The sequence below is a fragment of the Amblyomma mixtum genome, chromosome 9 (assembly GCF_055824585.1).
Source record: "Amblyomma mixtum isolate Tamu chromosome 9, ASM5582458v1, whole genome shotgun sequence".
In the NCBI taxonomy this organism is placed as follows: domain Eukaryota; kingdom Metazoa; phylum Arthropoda; class Arachnida; order Ixodida; family Ixodidae; genus Amblyomma; species Amblyomma mixtum.
Genome location: NC_143020.1, coordinates 108,488,568 through 108,506,710, shown reverse-complemented (window position 1 = coordinate 108,506,710; position 18,143 = coordinate 108,488,568). Strand labels below are relative to the sequence as shown.

The 18,143-nt window shown below is 45.4% G+C and overlaps 1 protein-coding gene across 2 annotated transcripts in view; it reads right to left on the bottom strand.

The window, feature by feature from the left end:
* Positions 1–8,181: 8,181 nt before the first annotated feature.
* The window catches only part of LOC149330642 (ubiquitin carboxyl-terminal hydrolase 47-like), a 69,713-nt gene continuing 59,751 nt past the window's right edge, over positions 8,182–18,143 (bottom strand). For both annotated transcript variants that reach the window (XM_089561267.1, XM_089561268.1), the window contains 6 exons: positions 17,793–17,923; positions 14,700–14,747; positions 12,301–12,431; positions 12,164–12,235; positions 10,942–11,099; positions 8,182–8,478 (listed from right to left, as the gene is read on the bottom strand). In XM_089561267.1, the coding sequence (XP_089417393.1) occupies positions 10,955–11,099; positions 12,164–12,235; positions 12,301–12,431; positions 14,700–14,747; positions 17,793–17,923 (527 nt within the window). In that variant the 3' untranslated portion in view covers positions 8,182–8,478; positions 10,942–10,954. The remainder of the gene's footprint in view (positions 8,479–10,941; positions 11,100–12,163; positions 12,236–12,300; positions 12,432–14,699; positions 14,748–17,792; positions 17,924–18,143) is intronic.

The following is an 18,143-nucleotide window of genomic DNA, read 5'->3' as shown; positions in this document are numbered from 1 at the left end:
TTATCCTGGCCCCGGTACATATTGCGGAAATGGAACCAGTCTTATTACTGGTACATGCTTTGATCGTGTGCAGTCTGCAGGAAAAAGTTCATGGGATACAGGAAAAAAATACGAGGAGAGGCGCCCTTACGCGACAAGGCGAACTGGCCGGCGTAGTGTTGCTTTCGCAAAAAAACGTAGTCACGCGAGCCATTCGCCTGAAATGCTTGCAAGCAGGGGGCATGTACACTGCCAGCCGAGAGCACCGATTCCAGGCGACTGGGTCGCGAAAGAACTGCGCACACTATCCCGTAAATTTCTGCTGCCTGCCGACTGTATACGTCATAACACCCAAACCCATCTCAGCATTAAAGGTTTGGCTTAACGTCCTAAAGCGACTCGAACGCCGTAGTGAAGGGCTCCGGAAATTTCGACCATTTGGGGTTCTTTGCACCGTGCACTGACATCGCACAGCGTTAACGGGGCTCTGATACACCTTTAGAGGAGGGTACATCAACTCTCTCAATCACTGCATTGCGTTGTCATGAACACCTGAGCCAAGTAATACACTTCTACACGCAGCAGAGCACCCGCCGCGAAAGTTGCCGAGCCCATCCCGGCGACTTTTTTCATGCTCGCACCCTCCTCCGTCGCTCGCACCTGCCAGTGGTGGAACTGGCTTCTTGTAGCAGCTTTTGTAGCAGAAGAAATCGCAGTTTGTAGCAGCAATTTTAAGTTTTGTAGCAGGAAAAATGGCATTTTGTAGCAGAATTCGAGCTTTTGTAGCACTAAAAAAAAAAGCTTCGTACCAAAATTCCATGCCAAAAAACAGTTATTTTAAATAAAGAAGCTTTGTTGTATTTCTGGAACAGGCATTTGCTCAGACGTTTTTAGCAACCACAGCCATGCAAGAGCAAGCTTCAATCCCAAATGCAGTTTAAAGTGCTTGGTTCCTTAAAAAGAGCCGAAAATAAGCAAAACAGGAGGTTCTCCTAAAAACACTGCCGTTTTTATTCAGAAGAGCGACATAACGAAATGCTCAACAGAACTATAAAAAATGATACCGTTCTTAAAACAAACTTTCAGGTAATATTTCTTTCCTTTTCTTGATCACTCCAGCTTAGACAGTGCCGCTGCGAGCTTTTCCTGTCCATTCTTCAGAAGGGCTTGTCCACTCTCAACGTCTGCAAAATGTTTAGACTTGACACCTTTTGTGAAAAGCAGCTCAGCATTGGTGATCATATTCCTGGCCAGTCTGATCTCTTCTTGTACCTTCTCTTCATTCTGACCTCTTTTCTGGGTGTCTTTGTCCTGTACAGTGGTGAGCAGCCTTGTCTAGAGCGCTTGAGCAGTGCGCACTTGGTAACAAAAACCGAAATTAGAGAGCAGCCCCTCATTACAGGGAAAAGTTTTCGTGCCTGCTTTGTTTACGAGGCTATCTGGCGCTACTTCCGTGCAAGCGTTGCAGCTGGACCCTAGAGGCTGCCACAAAATCTGGATTTGTTTGCAAGGAAGTGCACCGCCCGAGCGCTCTAGACAAGGCTGCTCACCACTGTACATCAGTCTTGTTTCGCTTGTTTCGCACGGGTCTCTTCTCCTGCATCCGCCTCCAACCGTTGCAGCTGACGCTTCCGCGATCCTTTCACCGCTCTGATTAATCCTTGGTCATAGGAATGGCAGCTGGATTTTCTGCCCGATATAAGTTAGTCATAAGTTTTGTTGCCTTTCAGCTTTGACAAAGACATCGAAGACGTGAAGTGTCCATCCACAAAGGCAGTGCACTGACAGCGGTCCCTTTGGTCACCTTCGGTTGCAAAGCAGCGATGGCGATGTGGCTCCCGGCAGATGCGTTGCCGGAAGTGTTGCCAGCAGACATCAGTTTTGGTTTCACGGAAATGTGTTTCGGTTTCGTTCTCGGCAGAGTTATTGGAGTTATTCAGAGATATTTCGGCGCAGGAGTGGCGCAAAAGTAGGCAAAAAAAAACGATTTTGTAGCAGCATGTAGCAGGATTTCCCATTTGGCGCAATTTGGCGCAATTGGCGCAGCAGTTCCACCAGCGTATACAAGTTGAGAGGTGGCTATTGGTTAGGTTCTTTCATACGACAGGCAGCAGCCATTGCCGCGGCCGATAAGCCGGGTAACTCCGGCGGGTCAGGAAGCTCCGCCCCTCGGTGGTGGGGCCGGGGGAGGAGCGCCGACCTTCCAGCGTGCAAAAAGTGACTGGAGAAGAGGGAAAGGCGCGAAGACGCTGAAATTCAAGTTCTGACTACGGAAAACTCTGCTTCCACAAAGCACAATAAAAAAAAATTGCTTGACAATATTCGTGAAGCACCGTGCTTCAACACCCTAGGCATACCGCACGGTTTTGCAGATGGCGAAAAACTGCGAGCAATGCGTAAAAGCTGTTGAACGCTCATGGCGCGTACAAGTGCTCAAAAGATAATTTACACAACTCTGAACGAGTCCAATTCTTGCACCTCGCGGCGACGTCTGGTGTCTCGCTCTCCCGTGCCAAATCCTGCCTCGCGACGTCACAAGGGCTCGCCAAATACCGCGAGGACGTTCGCAGAGAACGCATGCGGAGGAGTGTGTTAAAGCAGTTGACACTGGTCCACGGTACAAGGCTTCCTGTGTTACTCCACTGGCCAATCACAATGTTTTAATTTATTAAATAAGCCAGGTACCAAAATTTTAGTTTTTTTTCTCTTGCAATCAGCTTCTTGTCCAGGTGACAAGAAAGGTTTTAACAACGGAATGCTTTTTGTTGTGGAGGAATTCTGTGTGGCGGCCTAGAGTGCAGGCGGAGCTTCACTGCAGCCACAGTCCATTATTATATTAGGCCAGCGGAGTAATACAAGGCACTGTGGACAAAATCAGCTTTGTGAAGTTGAGACGATGGCACTCGAACAAGTAACCCCAGACAAACCAAACCAGACCAAACGTCCCGAGGACGTCCTCAAATGGTCAAAACATTCTCGTCCCGAACAGGAGATTTTTTGAATGCATCAAAAATGAAGTCATGAGGGTGTCTTCAGTTTGTACTTTGCTGGAAGACTCAAGATGAAAACTCAAATGTCCAACAAAAGTACTATCGCAGGACAACATTGTCGCATTGCACTCAGATAAAACCACCTTTATCTCTTGCACTCAGCTTTCATTACTTACAAACTGCAGGTTAATTAAACTTCTCTTCAATAGCTATCTCATGAAGGAAACCACTGAGACTGAAAAAATTGCATGCTTTGAGATATTTCAGCTTTTAAACCTGGTCTTACGTACTGCATGCTTCTGGTGGTGTTGGACGAAGATTTTTGGGCAACTCGTCTGAACGGCTTTTCCATTCAGGTGGCAGAATTCAACTCCAGAGAGAGTTATAGCCACCGCTGTAGAAGAGACAAAATTAGGGTGGGCGAGTAAAAGCACTCGGAAAAATAATAGCGCCCGGCCCACATCAACAATTCTTTGGTGTCAACAAATGCGGTGAACAAACCAGTCAGTTCTTAAGCACGGCAAAACTTTCGCAAAATTTGCCAGAATTCAAGTCAAAAGAATCTAAGAGAAAGCTGTTTCACAACACCTGTGCACATCTACAATAATTAAGTCAATAATAAAAAAAAAAAACGCGCGGCATAAAACGTGGTGTTAGTCACGAAAGGTAGAATAAGTTACAGAAATGCATGGAGCCCGGTTGCGTGTAAAAAGTCACATAAGCTTCGGGCGTAAATGTTTTTAGTTACCCACAGGTTCAAACTAGAGTCATTGTTTGCAGACATATGGGAAAAACCCACATTTTCGGGGCTTAAATATTCATCTGACGTCCTGTAAACAGGAAATCTGAGGATGTCCAGAGGACATAGAGGCTTGACAACAAGACTAACCGAGGTCTTGTTGAGGATCAGTAGGGGACAATCTCTGGATAACACAATGTCCTCAAAAATAACCCCCAGGACGTCTGAAGGATGTAGTTTTGTTTGGGACATTATGGACTGGCATTTGAAACTATTCAGTTAAGGTTTCAGCAATGTTTTGCATTGCTTGAGTAGTTACTGGGTCTAAACACTCCCACTTGTACATCAATCACACATTTGCAATGCAGAACCGATGAGCACAAAGATGAAATCACCGGATCACTTATTTCATGCTTTTAGGAGCTGATGCGCTTCATGCATGCAGCCCAAAAGCACTGAAAAAGAGAAGATGTCAAAGAACATCAACAACAACTTTTGTATATCCTTTTATTTCGGCGCAATATGCCCCTTCAAGATCAATAAATAAAATCGTCAACTCAATCACTGCTCGAACTGGCCACTATACAAAACGCGCCGCATATGTAACACGCAAAGAGAATAAAAAAAGAAGAGCTCACAACTAATTTCGCATTGCATTGTGTGGCATTTTAATTGCGTGTAGAGGTCGTAAACAAAACGAACTGGGACGAAGCATAAAGCAAACTAGGGCAAACGGGCACTGCCGACGAGAACAGCGCCCCTCGCTGAAAGCGCACGTGAAAATTAACCTCCTTCCATTTTGCACTTGTCCATATTCCTCTCAACACTTCTCACGCCACATTTCTGCCTCCACTACTTATGAACGTGACTGTCCCTGTCTGAAGCACACAGTGGCATTCTTCACAGCTATCACTATCCGGTGTTGCACTGAACAGCATCATAACGGCTCAGTTTATCACAAGGCAATATGAACCGGACCAGGGTTGTCCGGCATTCTGAAGGTCTGGCTTCGAGACCTAGTCTAGTCTAGTCGAATGACTCAGACTAGAGCCATATTAGGCGTATGGGTATGCGAAAAAAAGAAAAAAAACATGCAGGTTTCATCTGCTTTTAAGTCTCTGCATGCCCAAGTGGTTGTGACAAACATCCAAAACCTTCCGTTTAAGCAGAGATCGACCGCCCATTACAAAACACATGTTCAGCAGATTCCCGTTAAGAGAGTGCATGCCAGCCGCCAGTCATTCTTTACACATTGAACAGCAGACATTTTTTTCTCACACCAAACCTCTCGTGAAGCAGATGATCCTCTGCCTGGTAGCATTTCTCAAGCCCACAATGAGCCACACATCCGGAGGCAGGCTGCAATGACTCAGCATGCAGCTTCAGAAATCCAAAGCCTGTGTCGCAAGGCACACGGTTGGTAGGAGCCTCCAAACAATGCTCCTAAGCCTACTTTCCACACCACTCACTATAACCACACCAGAAAACCGGTCTTAACTCGAACGTGCAAATGCGGAGCATTCCAAACATACTCAAATCCTCCGCAGGACTGTAGGAAAGTTAGAACAAAATGCACTTGTAGGAAGATGGATCTGTCACCACCAAAATGGCTGCTAGCCGTCCCCACAAAAAGAGCTCACCTAAGCTCCTACATCGCTCTTGCACGGCTTTCCCTCCAGGATAGTTTAGTTCAGTAATTACCGGCTTAGACGGCACTTCCGTTTCCCTCTAATGTAAGTTTGTCCAGGCCATAGTAGAGTGGTTTTATCAGCAATCTTGCACCTCTCCGCACCCTTCTAACATACTGTGACTCAAGCAGCCCAGGGTTGCAAACATGCCAGAGTTCACCAAGGCTACACAAAGCAATCACACACACTGAAATAGGTTCAAATACCTCGGTTGCCTCCAACGCCTCAATGGACTTGTGTTCAGCATCAACTCAAAAGCCTCCTAGGAGAATGATCTGAGCAAAACATAACCACCATGTCTACTAACAGCCACATCACTGATAGGCACAAGTTATTTGTATTACAAAAGCACACCTCTGAACTGTATCTGTGAAAAAAAAAGAAAAAAAAAATCTTAACAGCGCTGGTCTTTTCAGTGTGTAGACAAAGGCATGGCAGGCAGCAGTACAAAATCGTGTCTTAGTGGCTGTTACACCCTTAAAGGAACGATGTCGTACTCTCTTACCTCAATACTTTAATCCCTTAGTAATTATACCCGTAACAAATGGTAATAATTAAACCTCCATGGCAAAGTGGACAGTCCAAGTCAGTAATCTAGCTTTCTAGCGCTAGCAGAGACAAAAGGCACATGCCAGCTTCCTTGCATTAATTACCGGAATGCAAATGAGGCGAAGGCTGAAGCTGAGCCGCGAGCCTCGTTTGCGTGATATGGTGAAAGGAGACCGGAAAACGACACGCTAATTGGCACAATCGAAGCCATTTCTCCACACGCAGCCATTTTGCGGTAATCGAGTCGACAGAATGTGCCCCAACTGGGGAGACAAGAAAGCAACACTGAGTGAAAACCTCTGCATTCGTCGCATACCAACTAAATTGCGGTAATGACGTTCAGGATTGTCCCATGTTCGACCCCCTGGGAGAAGACTAGGCACAAAGAATCACTGTGCAACTGGCTTTCGGATGATCATTTTGTGAACACACGATCAACAGAAACCACCCGGGTTCAAAACAATTTACCTGTGCCGATATAAGATGTGACAGGCTTTAATGTATATCCACAGGCTGACATGTAGACTTGCAACCATTTTCATTTTGTCCGGGCAGGGCCACAAACGATACCAAAGGCTGAAAACCGGAAATGAACTTTATAATACTCTCTGGACTCCTCAGGCCAGTCAAGCACACAATGATGACCATGCAAATGATGCAGCAATACTCAGACCACAAAAATCTGACTGGTGACTTTATGCAATTGGCTCCCAGGTAGTTTAGTTTAGGTTGGATCAAACTATAATTCACACATATAATAACCGATATATAATACTTGAAAAAGTAAAGACAGACAATTTGCAAAGCTATTGAAATAAAGACTTAAAGTCCTAGGGCAGTGGTCGTATCAATGCTTTTGAAGAGGAATAAAAAAAACTGCACAAATAATTTCACCAGACTAGCCTGAACTGAACCAAGCCATCATTTGGCAGAGGCAAAACATCCTTTTGACCCCGCAAACAATCAAAAAACAGCAGCTTGAAGACCTCAGAAGCAAAGACAAAGGGTTTAAAAAATGCTGTTTAGACTTTTAAACTTGCTGTTAGTTACCAGCAGAACACTAGGGCACTGACAACTGGGCACAATGTTTCCAGCTAACATTGCAAATTAAAAAAAATCTGATTAAAGCACTGGGTTGATCTCAAATGATTCAGCTATGAAATCCCGACAAAATCTTCGGTGGCCCGTTTAAACAATCTCCAACTGAATGCAGCGTAAGGCAACCATATCTTGCAATGAATAACAATCAGTAAAACTTATACACATTCACTAGAAACTGAACAGAACGATTAATAAAGCAATTTCCCCGAGGAAACGCTTGGTTCAATAAAAACGCTTATATCACCCAAAGGCATTAAATAATTGCCTACGTAAAAATACTAAAACCAGAAGGAGATGGTGTCAGGCTTTTTTATATTTCCCTTTGAGGTCGGAAGCGATGTAATCCTAACAGATCCCCCAAATTACGGACTTAGCAGTGATTGGTCACTTCCATTACGTGCACACCACGCAGCAACTCTACTCCAAAGACCATGAATACTCACACACACAGTTTCATTGAACGACATTGCCAACAATCTCTATTCCTTAGATTGCTTGAAATTGTATTGAAGAAAATCTTTCATTAACTATTGTTCTCGATAACTTTATCATAATTTAGCAGCAGAAACCTCCCTGTAAACCTACAGTCATGATCAAGTGCCTTCAGACTGCAGGGTTTGCTTTAGAGTCCGGTAGTTAGGCAGTTAAAGCACACCTGAAGCTTCAAACCTCATGAGTGGTGTTAAAAAGGCTTGTCCTCAGCCCTCTAGACCTTTCGGGTTGCAGGGGTGCTTTCAAGGGGCCTACTTCACAACTCAAAAGCAATTCCGTTGGCCCGAAATTTTGACGAAAGCTGTATTTTCAAGACAATTTACTTACTGTGCACATCGACAAATCATGACTACACGCAGCACACAATGGTGAATGAATACCTGCTTTTGAGATCTCGTAAAACTTCTTGTCATTCTTGAGAGGAACAGCGTTTTCTGCTGAACAACACTACTCGTGCAGCTTCACTCGGGATGCCAGAGCGAAAAGGCGCTCAAAGTTTTTAAGAAGCGGAACAAAAAATGCGTGTGTGTTGATCGCGAGAAGTAACCAGTTGAATAACACAAAACGAACAAGAAAAAAACATGCCACAAAGCAAGGCGGCGACAAACGAAAGCAGACAGGCATGTAAAAGAAATGGGACGCGTTTCGTGTGCGCAGCTCAACATTTCTTTGACACAGAGAGAGAGGGACTGTGATGACAGTTTGCACCGGGATCCGCAGCTGACTTCTTCGAGCTTGAGGGGAAGAGGTCGTCAAGTCCACACACGAGACTTTAGAGTGGCCTCTGCTGCCGTCGTTGCCACCGTGACGCCAGTGCTGACAGCTGCTCGAGCTCACCCTCGCATGTTGTTGCCTCACAGTCACTGGGGGGTTCTTTCACTGGTGTCCTTCTTTGAAAAAAATACCACTAGGCAGCAGCAATGTCATGATCCTGGATGGCCTACAAATAAAAGTGGATGAATCTCTCAGTACATTTGGATGTTCTCACTTCGGATCCTGATAGTTTAGAACCGAACATCCTCTGCTACCAGCTCAATGAACCCACTGTGTTTGCAACGCATGCTAGAACTCCCCGATTGAAAGGTTAGTTTGTTGTCATTCCATCTTTCGTGCAAATACAGGGGGATGTTTTTCATGCCAATATAGGCATAGACACAAGCACTCAACTTTGTTACCGTAGGTTGCACTCTCCACACAGCTGTAAGGATGTGGCGATGAACCTACTGCGCGGCATGAGCATCTACCATCTACACCATGCCTGCGCGCAGATGCAGTACAGAAGGCGGAGTCTCGATTGGACAGTCGACGCATGCCACGTGGACCAGGAGGTAGTGATGCAAAACTATCGGAAAATTGATTATCGATAGTATTGATACTATCGATATTGAAATTACTATCGATACTATCGATATTGAAACTATCGATAGTTTCTTTGAAACTATCAATGGTGTAAAAAAACTACTGATAGTGCTACTATCGATAGTATTATCGATAGAAATACTATCGATTCTACTATCGATAGCTTTTGTTGGCCAGCGATATAACCAAAACAATTGTGATACCTCATTAGTTTGATGGTCTCATGAGACATACTGTCCCAAAGCGACTCAAGCTATGAGGGATGCTGCAGTGGAGGTCTCCAGGTAAATTTTGACCAGCTGTGGTTCTTTAACATACACTGGGACAGTTCGGAAAAATACCTGGAACTGCATCCGATGAAAGAGCAAGCACTGGGACACTGCGAAAAATACTTGGAACTGCATCCGATGAAAGATCAAAGAGCACAAGTTGCGCTGGCTTACTGACGTAACCACTGAAGAAATGGTTTTCGCACACATGTTTCGCAACTTCGCACGCTAAAATTTTATCCAGTAACTTTGTGTAGCGAACGTCTGCAGAGCTCGGTGACGCGTAGGTCGCGAAAATGGGCGAATCCTGTCAGTTACTCATACCATCACCTCCATACCACACACTCTGGAAATCAAGTTTAGGATACAGTGGGTACGCGTGGTTGATTTTATAGTATCGATAGTACTATATATAACAAGTAGTATCGATACGGCTATCTATAGTACTATCAATAGAACTATCGACAGAACTATCGACAGAACTATCGACAGAACTATCGACAGAACTATCGACAGAACTATCGACAGAACTATCGACAGAACTATCGACAGAACTATCGACAGAACTATCGACAGAACTATCAACAGAACTATCAATACTATCGAACTATCGATGGTAAAAAATAGTACTATCGATAGCATTTTTTACCATCGATAGTTCGATAGTGAGTCAACTATCAATAGTATCAATAGTACTATCGATAGTTTTGCACCGCTACCAGGAGGGCACACCTCGACTGTTATTCAAACTTCTCAAATCGCTGTCATCACTTGATCACCAGCTGTGTGTGCAATAGTTTCGCCTCCAATGCTGATCTGGTCATGCACTCCATGCTGCTGCTTCCAGGTTAGACACTTTGCCCAGCCTACTTATCTTGTAGCCTGTCGGGGCACACTTGGCCGGCGGTTAACTGCAGTTTCAATGCTGCCTTTTTTTTTTGGCAGGGGGGGGGGGGGGGGGGGATCGACACTTCATTTTGGGGGAGAACACAGGAGCTGAGAGATTCTTCGATCTCTACACTGACAGGCAAGTTTACGGTGCCCCTTTGTTCATTAAAATAGAGTGGTGCAGCCATGGCTGTTCGTTTTATCCAGAACACCAGTGCCATAGCACCAATACATATTCTGGCGGTAGCTCCATTCTCGTTCGTAATAACCAAGCGTTCGTTATAAATGCAGCTGTTATAAGTAGGCTTGACTATAGCAAACTCTCCTCAAATGAGAAACTGGTTAATAAAGAGCCAAGATGCAGAGGAGAGCACAGCACGACTTACAGACTAAAAGCTTGTGACAGCTAAGATATCACCTTCTGTGCATTTGTTTGCTTCAACTGTGTCCATGTTTCCATGGAATCTGAACTCATGCAAGTCAATTGATAGCTTTATGGTTTTATGGGGTTTAACGTCCCAAAGCGACCAAGGCTATGAGGGACGGCGTAGTGGAGGGCTCCAGATAATTTCAATCCCCTGGGGTTCTTTACAGCACACGGGCCTCTAGAAATTCACCTCTGTCCAAGTGCGACCGCTGCAGCCGGGATCGAACCCACGTCTTTCGGGTCAGCAGCCGAGCACCATAACCACTGAGCCACCGCAGCAGCCGGTAAGCCAACTGAATGCCACTGTCAAAGGTCAAATACCTTACTGCACGCATGACCAAAGACAGAAAAAGGCAGAGTAGTGGCTCTCCCATAGAGCTGCAAATCCCTGTGGACCGAGAGCAACACTACTTCTGTGCCACTACAAGAACTGTTCAAGAGTTTCTCAAAGCACACTCACTCTGCTGACTCGCTCAGTCCAGGTCGAGAGGCACGGAGTGAAGGCTGGGCTTGGTGTCGGAGGACAGCGCACTGGTGTCGTTGGGCGGGCTCCCCGTGTAGATCTTGAGGGCACGCTCTTTCCTCGGGGACGGGACGGCCTTGACACCCTTGGGGGCCCTGTTGGGGCGAGGAACGCTGTCTATACATACTGGCGGAACCACGGCCGATTAAGCAGGATGGTGACATACAGAAGCTGCACTCTGTCTCAGCCTTGACGCGAATCATTGCAAAAGCAAGGGAGCATATCTGCGCCCTTAAGAGGGGAGGCAGGTTTGGAATTCCAAAAAATGGCCGCAAATTGATTTTGTTCAATTGTATCACGAGTTGCATTGTTGTTCCATGAGTTTTTTATGCTGTCCCGAAGTTTCATTGCTGAAATAATTGTTTTTCGAACTGTTTCATGAGCCAGACATGCAGTGCATCTCGTAGGCAATACGGAAGGTTCTGAAATCGGCGCGAGAAGTCATCATACTCTATCATACTCAATCAACAGACACAAACAGGTCAAGTTTATACATCTTCGCCAAACCAATCACCTCAAACATCTAAGCACTCTACATTCGTTCAATTCACTTCACTTTCGCTTTTTCTTGTTTTTCTTTTTTAGGTTTCTGTGAATAAACTGATCCAGTCAGAAACTACAGAGCTGCAAATTAGGCCCACGGAGTTTCACAGTTCACTTTATGCTCAGTTTGTGTTCCATTCACAACCTAAGACCAGGTACACAAACATGAAAGCAACCGAAATGTGGTGAAATCTAAAACATTTTACGCAATTTCCTGTAGTACTAATGTGCATCGACGGGGTCTTGTGATCTACGCTTTATGCATCCATCCTTGCTCTCAGCATATCTCTGTGGCACTTCAAGCGGAGATCATACACCTACCAACTTCTGCCACACCTCTAAAGAAAAATGGCTGCCACCATCTGGAAGGTGTTGAATTAACGAGTGTTAGCTGTTGACAAAGATGGCGCTGTGATCTCACGGTGGTAGCAGACTTCACAATATGTCGAAACGTGATGAGTAGTCGCTGCCACAGATGGCGCTGCGATCTCAGGGTGATAGCAGACCCCACAAAATCTCTAAACGTGACGAGTACGAGCTATCATCGTTCTTAAAATGCTGCGGAGGCAGCGGCAAAGTGGGAAACGGGAAGGAGAAGAAAGAAAGAGAAACTCACCTGACATTTTCTCGACTCGAAATCTCCTGCTTCTCCTCCTCCGTGAGTTCCTTCAGGGGCTCCGTTCGGTCACTGCGCGCAAAGAGAGTACGGTCAAACCTCGACCCCTACAAAGCCGGGTGGCATCGCCATCTCACCGGTAGAGCACCACCAGGCCATCCTCGCTTATGTACAGCGGCCAGGAGGTGAGGGAGGGTGCGTTCGAGTGCCACTCCATCTCGGAGTGCACCGCCAACGACGACACCAGGCACGGGAACTGGCCAGGGCACTGGGTGGTCCGGAAAGGTTGCAATGCAAGGCAGTCAGCATGTTCTCCAAAGAAGAGCCAAACACTTGCTTGCCCTGCCTTTTTCTCCAAGTCACATGCAGGGACTCAATAGTTTGATTTAGTTTGGTCTATAGAGGCTTAAAGGTGCACTGAAGAGGAATCTGAACTCGACTTTTTGCCGCGAGAACTCAATCTACACATTCCGAGCATTCTTAGAAACTCCGACTTATTGCCCTGTGTGGCCGATTTCCCTAATTAAATCGAATTAACGTCCGGCTCCCACCTTTATTTTTCAATTCTCCCACGTACGGTGGGCGGAGTCGACCAACGCGTGGAGTGCCTTTCAGCCAGCTCCGCGGAGGCTTTACTTTCGCTTTGTTGTTTTTTAGGTTTCCGTGAAAAAATAGTTTCCCTCGCTGATAATATAGCCGCAAAATAAGCCTGCAGAAATAAAAATATGCGCGGACTACTTGCTTCTACGGACTACTACGTATTACTCCGCCGATGGCAGAGCGGCAAGCCGCCACGGCACTGGTTGAAAGGCACTCCACGCGTTGGTCGACTCCGCCCACCATACGGGGGAGAATTAAAAAAAAAGGGCGGGAGCCGGACGTCAAATCGATTTAATTAGGGAAATCGGCCACACAGGACAATAAATCGAAGTTTCTAAGAATTCTCAGAACGAGTAGATTGAGTTCCCGTGGCAAAAAGAGAAGTTCAGATCCCTCTTCAGTGCACCTTTAACGTCCCAAAGTGACTCAGGCTATGAGGGAGGCTGCAGTGAAGGGGTGCGGAAATTTCGACCAGCTGGGGTTCTTTAACGTGCACTGACATCGCACAGTACACAGGCCTCTAGAATTTCGTCTCCATCAAAATTCGACCGCCGCGGCCAGGATCGAACCCATGTCTTTCGGGTCAGCAGCTGAGCACCATAACCACTGAGCCACCATGGCGGCGGGACTCAATGGTTACGTTGCTCAGCTACGAAGTACAAGTTTACTGGATCGAATCCCGGTCACAGCTGCACTTTCCCTTTGAGGCAAATCGCATTAACGCCTGTGAGCTGTGCTATATGTCTACGCATGTCAAAGAACCCCGGGTGGTCAAAACTATTCTGAAACCCTTCACTACGGTGCCCCTCATAGTTCACCGGCAGTTTCTAGATAACTGACCTCATATACCCTGCCGTACCATATCCTAACATGCCACACCTTACCGTGTCACACTACGCCGCAGCATAATGTACTGCCCCTCATCATATCATACCACAAAACAGACACATTTATGAAGAGTACTGTCCATAGCAGGGAGTCAGAGAGTCAGGTGGTTGTATAGTAATAAAAAGGCAGCAGGAATAAGATGACCACAGGGGACACTGGACAGGACTACTTGCAGGAACATAGCAGCGGCCTTTGTCCTGTAGTGGCATAGTTAGGCTTCTGGTGATGACTGCATCGAAAGTTTATGCTAAGCCTTCTTTGCCGGCTCAATTAAAGGAGTACAGCTGCACACAGTTATTAGACGCATGGCTGCAATGGACAATCGGGACATTTTTCACGTACATACTTGGATGGCTACTCTTATCTATCCTCTCAATCGACCTCTTCTGTAACTAACACCCATAAAGGTTGGTTTATGGGGTTTAACGTCCCAAAGCGGCTAAGGCTATGAGGGACGCCGTAGTGGAGGGCTCCGGAAATTTCGACCGCCTGGGGTTCTTTAACGTGCACTGACATCGCACAGTACACGGGCCTCTAGAATTTCTCCTCCAAAGAAATTCAACCGCCACGGCCGGGATCGAACTCGCGTCTTTTGGGTCAGCAGCCGAGCACCATAGCCACTGAGCCACCGCGGCGGCACAAACACCCATAAATGGAATGCAAGAAAAAAAAAAAAAAAACCTGTAATTTTATTTAAATATCCATTATAAATGAGGCTGTTGACCAAATTAAAATCAAACACCCATAAAGGGCAAGCTTTATTTTAATTTGGTCAACAGCCTCACTTATAATGGATATTTAAATAAAATTACAGGTTTTTTTTCTTGCATTCCACAGATGCGGCACCATCGGTAGGCCAACATTGTTGCAAACATTGTCACGATAACTTAATGTTTTCCCCAGAGACTTTTCTAAATCTAGCTAGGTTAAAAAAAAACCTCGTTTTGAGGACGTACGCTAGAGAAATAAGCAATAAAATAAAGGAAAAGATGCACTTATATAAGGCCAGCTAAAAAAAGAAAAGGACGATTGCAATTCAAATGCTCACCTTGGAGACTTCAATGACGTCTGGCTGCAAGCCACTCAGTTGGGACAACTGAAAGTTTGAAACAAACCGATAAAACCGACAGGAAAGGGCCAAGAAATTCAAAACAAAATTCAGAGAATGTGACGGAGAAAAATCTGATGTTTTTTGGAAAAAGTCTACTCAAACACCCCTATGTGTTTCCTCTCAATGCGTGCATCCAGCAAAAAAAAGAAATGATTAGCACACAAGAGTAAATTGGAAACTTTTTCCAGTTCCCTTTAGTTTTCTTTGTGAACAAGTTAGCTTTCCACACAGCCACATGAAGAAAGCATGATCATGAGAGAAGTCATAGAGCAGAATTAAAAGCAAACAGTCCTTCATAGCTTGCTTAAAACCCACCAGAAAGATTGGCAGAGCTATGCAATGCAATAAATGCTGTAACAAAGGCTACGTGCTAATGCTCAGCGAAAGCACAGACTGTGTCGGCAAGCGTGTATGCATGCTACATGCTACACAGTATGCTTTGAGCATTGCACAATGAGCAGCAAGCTATGCGCAATGTATTGCACATGCACAAATTAAAGTTATGGTTACCGTATTTTCCGGTGTATAAGACGCGGTATTTTTTCAAAAATCTTGCTGGTGCGTCCTATACAAGGGTGCGTCTTATATGCGAGTTTTCCGTTTTTTTTTTTGGGGGGGGGGGGGGGGGGGGGGAGTTCAGAAATTACTCAGGTTCATGTTCAAGCTTTTTTCACCGAAAAAATATTACTACCAATAACGCGGTTAATATTTCACTCAATACGGAGACCGCCGTGCGCAACTTTTTTAGGTGAACTTTATCATGAAACGGCGGGGTTGACCACTTCTGGGATCTTAAACACGCGGCCGTTTAGGAGGCCCCAAGCAAAGGTAATGTGAAATGCCAAAAGTTGGCGACAGTCGCGCTTCTCGCCATTGTCAAGACAAGCCAATAGAAACCGATGTTTTTTTTTAATCACCCTTTGCAAGTACGTAGTGCGAAGAGAATGCTTCAGACGTGTTGCCTTTTCGATAGCGCATCCGAAGATGAAGACTGAAGGTTTTATGTAAAAATAAATTGTAATGGACATAAAGAGAGTTCTTTCGCTTTTTTTTCTTTTGTGCTAAAACGTGGGCTGGTATGGCGTGAGTGTTGCCTTTTTCGATCACTTAGCGTTGCTTAAGAACTTCTCACACGTACGGTGCATTTTGCGATGGTCGTATAAGCATGTTTCATTAAGCCTCACTAGCCTAACTGGGTAAATTGGGGTGCGTCTTATCCACAGGTGCGTCTTATACACGGGTGCGTCTTATATACCAATTTTTTCAATGACAGCCTGCACATATGGCGGGTGCGTCTTGTACACCGGAAAATACGGTACATTCGATTTCATGGTGCACAAACAAATGCGGCCACATGGCTGCACATGTGCAGTAGCTCCATGCGAAAGTGCAACAAAGCTTCAAAGCATTCTTTCTTGTGTTCAAAAATACATGGCTATGAAAATTCCTATGGTACCGCTTGGAACCAAAAATTCAGTATTCGCACATGCCTATACTGAACGCTTTACGATAAGTAGTGGCTAGTTCCAACGAGCTTTTTCCGAGGTTTCAGTACGTGCAGAGAACATTAGGCCTAGCAACTCTGAGAAAACAGCGCGCAACGATCCGATGTCGCCTGGGGTGCCAGTGGGCGGCATATCGCTGCAAGTAGCCTGACGCCAGCGGGCGGCATATCGCTGCAAGTAGCCTGACGCCAGCTAGGGTGCACTCCAGTCTTGCTTTTGCGCGGCAGGCGAGCACTGTGGAAACATTTACTTTTTTTTTTCCTTTCTGGTGAACATGGGCACTAACCTAGTATACAGGAAAGGCTGCATAAACGGCAGTGCGACAGTGTTTCCAAGAGGAGTCTCAACAGAATGGCCCTCTGCTGCCGTGTTCATACTGCACGTCGCAAAACGTCAAAGAACCTGATGAACTGCAATTCTTGCACGTTGTCTAAAGCATCCATTTCGAGGTGCATGCGACTCCTATTCAACATGCAGCGACGCAAGCACACGCGCGTCTATTCCACGCCGAAATGCCTCCAGATTCTCCCCGAGATAAGAGAAGCAGTGCTTTTATAACGCGTAGAAAAATACATGCATTCTAATAACAAACTTAGCAGCTGCGTTTATTCTGCAAATGCCTGCATTGTTTCCCGAGTACCATGGAACTCTCACCACGGTGCTTATTTTTACACGGCGAAAGACCAAAACTGACAATGCTGGAAAATAAAGGTAGTTCCTGAACTATCCGTTCCAATCCATCAATGTTCTGGCCCAATTTTAAGGGAGGACACTGGTCTTGAAAAGAAAATTTTATTTAGTCATAGTTATGAAATTTTCAGGGCACATGTATTTTTTTGCGCTGATTCTAGATATGTCATTTAATTTCATGTAAAACAATTTTTTGAGCACTTATGCACTTTTTGTGCAAGTATTCTGCGGAGAGTTTTGAAGAAAATTTGCTGCAGGAAACTAGCTGAAATGTATGCCATTGGGTTCTTCTGACACCAAGGAATACAATAAGGGTAAAATTATCATCCTGGATCTCATAGAGCTTGAGTAATAGGGTACTGAAGCTGCCACTTCACAAACAGGAATACACACTTTTCTTCTCATTTCTGAAGCGAAAACTTAAAAACTCTATAACTTAAGTTCTATGATAGCCAGGAAGACAATTTCACCCTTATTGTATTCCTTGGTGTCAAGAGAACCCAATGGCATACATTTCAGCGAGTTGCCCGCAGCAAATTTTCTTCAAAACTCTCCGCAAAATACAAGCATAAAAAGTGCATAAGTGCTCAAGGAATTGTTTTACATGAAATTAAATGACATTTAGAATCAGCACACACAAATACATATTCCCTGAAGATTTCGTAACTGTGACTTCATTAATAAAAATATTTTTTTCAAGACCAGTGTCACCCCTTAAGGCAAGAAAGCTCCCACCTCATCGATATTTTTAATGGGTGCCATGGACTTCGTTGTAGCTGGATTTGTCTACTTCAACAAGAATGCAACGAGTGGTTTGGCAGAGTGTTCCACCCACCGCTTCCTTGAGGGCTCCAAAGGTGCGCTCGGTGAGTATGACCTCATCCAGGGGGTCAAAGGTGAAGGTCGAGGGCCGCCAGCGGCGTACAAACAGCACCAGGCTGCTCGATGAGAGGACCTTCTCCGGCCCTGCACAGCCAAGGTGGGAGAGAGACTTGTCTCCGCTGGCCCGACTCAAGTGGCCAGGATGGGGATTATGAGAACAAAAAATAACTGCGCAAAAAGGACGGGACAAGAGAAAGAGAACCACACGGGACAAACGCAGACTAACTACATACTGATTTATTCCACGAACTCCTCTTTCCTTCAGCAGCAAAGCGCATGTGTACCAACCACAAAAACAAAAACA